Below are 3,069 nucleotides of genomic sequence, written 5' to 3'. Positions count from 1 at the left end.
AGCGTCCGGCTGGGTCAGGCCTCAGCCGGATTGTAGGGACCCTCCAAAGGGATGGTCCTGAGCACATCACCCTTGGGCGATGCCGTACAGGGAGTCCCACGGGTGCATGGTGCTGGAGGACCCCAGGGAAGGGTTCACACTCACCACAGTCTGCTTACTGTCCCCTCTCATGGCTGGTTTGGGTGGTTGAAATCCAGGGGTGACATTTTTTGGGGTCTCCTCAGCTCTGGCTGGGTTGGGAGGGTGCGTGGGGTGCGTGGGGTGCCAGGGTGCCATGGCCGGGGGGTAACGCCTGCCCCCGCAGCCGGCTGTGCCATGCCCACCCCACACTGCGGGCCATCGAGATGTTCCACTTTCGGGGACCATCCCAAGTTGGGGACCGCCTGGTGCTCAAAGCCATCGTCAACAACGCCTTCTGGTCTCCATCCCACCCTCCTGGCAGCTCTCCGCACCCTCACCCCTTCTTCTCTCCCCTCTCCCCCCCAGCATGGAGGTGGGGGTCTGCGCCGAGGCGTACGGCCAGGAGATGTCCGTCAGCCGAAGGCACATCAACAGCGCCTTCATGACCTTCGTGGTGCTGGACCAGGAGGGCCGGCCCCGCACCCTGCCGATGGTGGCGTCTCCATCCCACCCTCCTGGCAGCTCTCCGCACCCTCACCCCTTCTTCTCTCCCCTCTCCCCCCCAGCATGGAGGTGGGGGTCTGCGCCGAGGCGTACGGCCAGGAGATGTCCGTCAGCCGAAGGCACATCAACAGCGCCTTCATGACCTTCGTGGTGCTGGACCAGGAGGGCCGGCCCCGCACCCTGCCGATGGTGGCACCCGAGCCGGGGGTAAGGACGGGCAGGGCTGGCTTCTCCCCGACGCGGTGGCACGGGACCCCCGGGAATCCTGCTTAGCCCTGAAAGGCGCTTGGATTCACGGCAAAGCAAATGCAGTTTTACGATGATGGAAATCAAATTGCTCGATAGCAAGTGAATTAAACTGATTGCTCGGTATAACTAATAATAAAATAAGCCACTTGCCCGTGCGGAGGTGGAGACGTATTAGCCATGCAAGGCTTAACGGAATATTGCCTGCAAGTTCGAGCTCATCTTTTCTATAGTTTAGGGAAAAGAACGCAAACCTCTTAGGTTGTTTTTACCTTTCAAAGCATCCTAATCCATAATTTGCTCGGATCCAAATATTTAAGAAAATCTGTCACGCAAGCACGGCAGTGAAGCAAATACCCATCTCGGGGTACATCGTAGCGTGAGCGAGCGATGGTGTCGCCTTCCCCTTGGCTGACCTGTACCCACCTACCCGATTTTTTTGATGCCTTAAAACTCCTCTCCCACCCTGCAGGACAGCATCTCGTGGCCGGAGCTGGGGTCCCTGAAACCTCCTCTCCGCCTGCTTTAAAACACCGCGCTAGCGCTTTCTTCAAAACAAGCTGTTCTGGGGTTTTTGTTTCTCTGGGAGGGGACATTTGCACATGCTAGGGGACGTGATCAGTGGCTGTTGGCAGCTCTGCAACCGCAGCGAGGGCTTTTTTCCTAATGTGCCAGTGCCCGTCGCTTGATCACAGCAGAATAGCTCACGGTTAATCACTAACCACCACTGCCAGCGTAGCTGGGGTGGCAGCCGGCGAGCGCAGGGGCTTCACCTTCCAGCCCTTCCCTGCTGAATGTTTTGCCCACTCCCAAAAAGACGTGGGGTTTTTTTTAACTCCTTTTCCTGTTAGCTTAACGTGCTTTTCCCATTTATCAGGACGGAGAGAGGAGGTACAGAGAAGCCAGCGCTAGGAAAAAAATTCGACTGGACCGGTGAGTGGAAAAAGCAAGTGGGATGCGGGGATGGAGGAGGGAGGAGAGGGGGATTGGCACTGGGGTACAGGGACAGTCTGTGGGTGGTTTCTGTCCCACCATAAGGGAAACCATTCCTTTCCTGCAGAAAATATGTCATCTCCTGCAAACAGACCGAGGTGCCGCTCTCCGTGCCCTGGGACCAAAGCAACAAGGTAGGGTGCTGCCCCGCGGGAGTCGCTGCCTCCTGCCCCCCTTCCCGCCCCTGACGTGCTGCCCCTGCCCCAGGTTTATCTGAGCTACAACAACGTCTCTGCGCTGAAGACGCTCGTAGCCAAAGCCAACTGGACACTCGCCAGAGAAAAGGAAAAGGTATTAAACCCCGCCCCGTCCCCCTGAGCAGCTTCTGGCCGCCAAAGTGTGGGCAACCCCGGGGCTCGGTGATGGCTGAACGCGTCCCAGCCCGTGCCCTGTGCTCCCCGAGGTGCGGATGTACACGCTGGAGGAGGACAAGTTCCTCTCCTTCCGCATCGAGATGTCAGTCCGCATCACCGCCGGCCAAGCCTTCTCCCTGCTCTCCGACCTGCGGCGCCGGCACGAGTGGGACAGCCACTACGCGTGAGTGCTGCGGGGCTTCCCGGGGGCATCCGACCCCTTCCAAAAATCACATCCCAAAATTTAAGGCTCATCACTGAACGCTGCTTTGGGCTTTCCCGGGAGCAAGTGTGTTGCCCCAGAGCCATGATCACTCCTACAGACCTTTCACCATATGTCCCTGTCCCGGCTCTGCCTGGGCTGATGGCTGCACTTTGCAGCAGAAAATATCTATTTTGGGTCCTCCAAAAATATTTTGGGTATGGTGGTGGGCTGTAAATGTGGAAGCCGCCAGACTTGGGGGCCACAGCGGGGTTTCTCTGACCGGTCCCCTCCTGCCTCGCAGGAGCGCTGAGCTCGTCCAGCAAGTAGATGACGATGACATGATCTACCACGTGGTGAGCCAGACGCTCAGCCGCGAGAACAAGCCACAGGACTTCGTCATCCTGGCGTCCCGACGGAAACCCTGCAGCAAGGGGTAACCGCCCCCGGCCCCAACCTCCTGCTCCCCGCTGGCCGGGCTGCGCTGGCTTACCGGGCTCTCTCCTCCCCAGGGACCCCTACGTGGTGGCCTTTCGGTCGGTGACACTGCCCACCCACCCCGCCAGAGCCGGCTTCACGCGGGGGGAGACACTCTGCTCCGGTTTCTGCATTTGGCCGGAGTCGGAGGAAATGAGCAAGGTGGGGTGCTGT

At 59.2% G+C, this 3,069-nt stretch overlaps 1 protein-coding gene across 1 annotated transcript in view; it reads left to right on the top strand.

Moving 5' to 3' along the window:
- ACOT11 (acyl-CoA thioesterase 11) overlaps positions 1–3,069 on the top strand; it is a gene marked incomplete at its 5' end in the record, with an annotated part of 3,615 nt that overhangs the window by 205 nt on the left and 341 nt on the right. The window contains 8 exons of the mRNA XM_009580798.1: positions 290–418; positions 687–831; positions 1,748–1,803; positions 1,931–1,997; positions 2,071–2,154; positions 2,267–2,400; positions 2,723–2,854; positions 2,931–3,057. Of these exons, the coding sequence (XP_009579093.1) occupies positions 290–418; positions 687–831; positions 1,748–1,803; positions 1,931–1,997; positions 2,071–2,154; positions 2,267–2,400; positions 2,723–2,854; positions 2,931–3,057 (874 nt within the window). The remainder of the gene's footprint in view (positions 1–289; positions 419–686; positions 832–1,747; positions 1,804–1,930; positions 1,998–2,070; positions 2,155–2,266; positions 2,401–2,722; positions 2,855–2,930; positions 3,058–3,069) is intronic.

This window comes from Fulmarus glacialis, unplaced genomic scaffold, assembly GCF_000690835.1.
Source record: "Fulmarus glacialis isolate BGI_N327 unplaced genomic scaffold, ASM69083v1 scaffold25976, whole genome shotgun sequence".
Lineage (NCBI taxonomy): Eukaryota > Metazoa > Chordata > Aves > Procellariiformes > Procellariidae > Fulmarus > Fulmarus glacialis.
The sequence above is the reverse complement of the archived record's forward strand: the minus strand, read 5'-3'. Positions and strand labels throughout refer to the sequence as shown.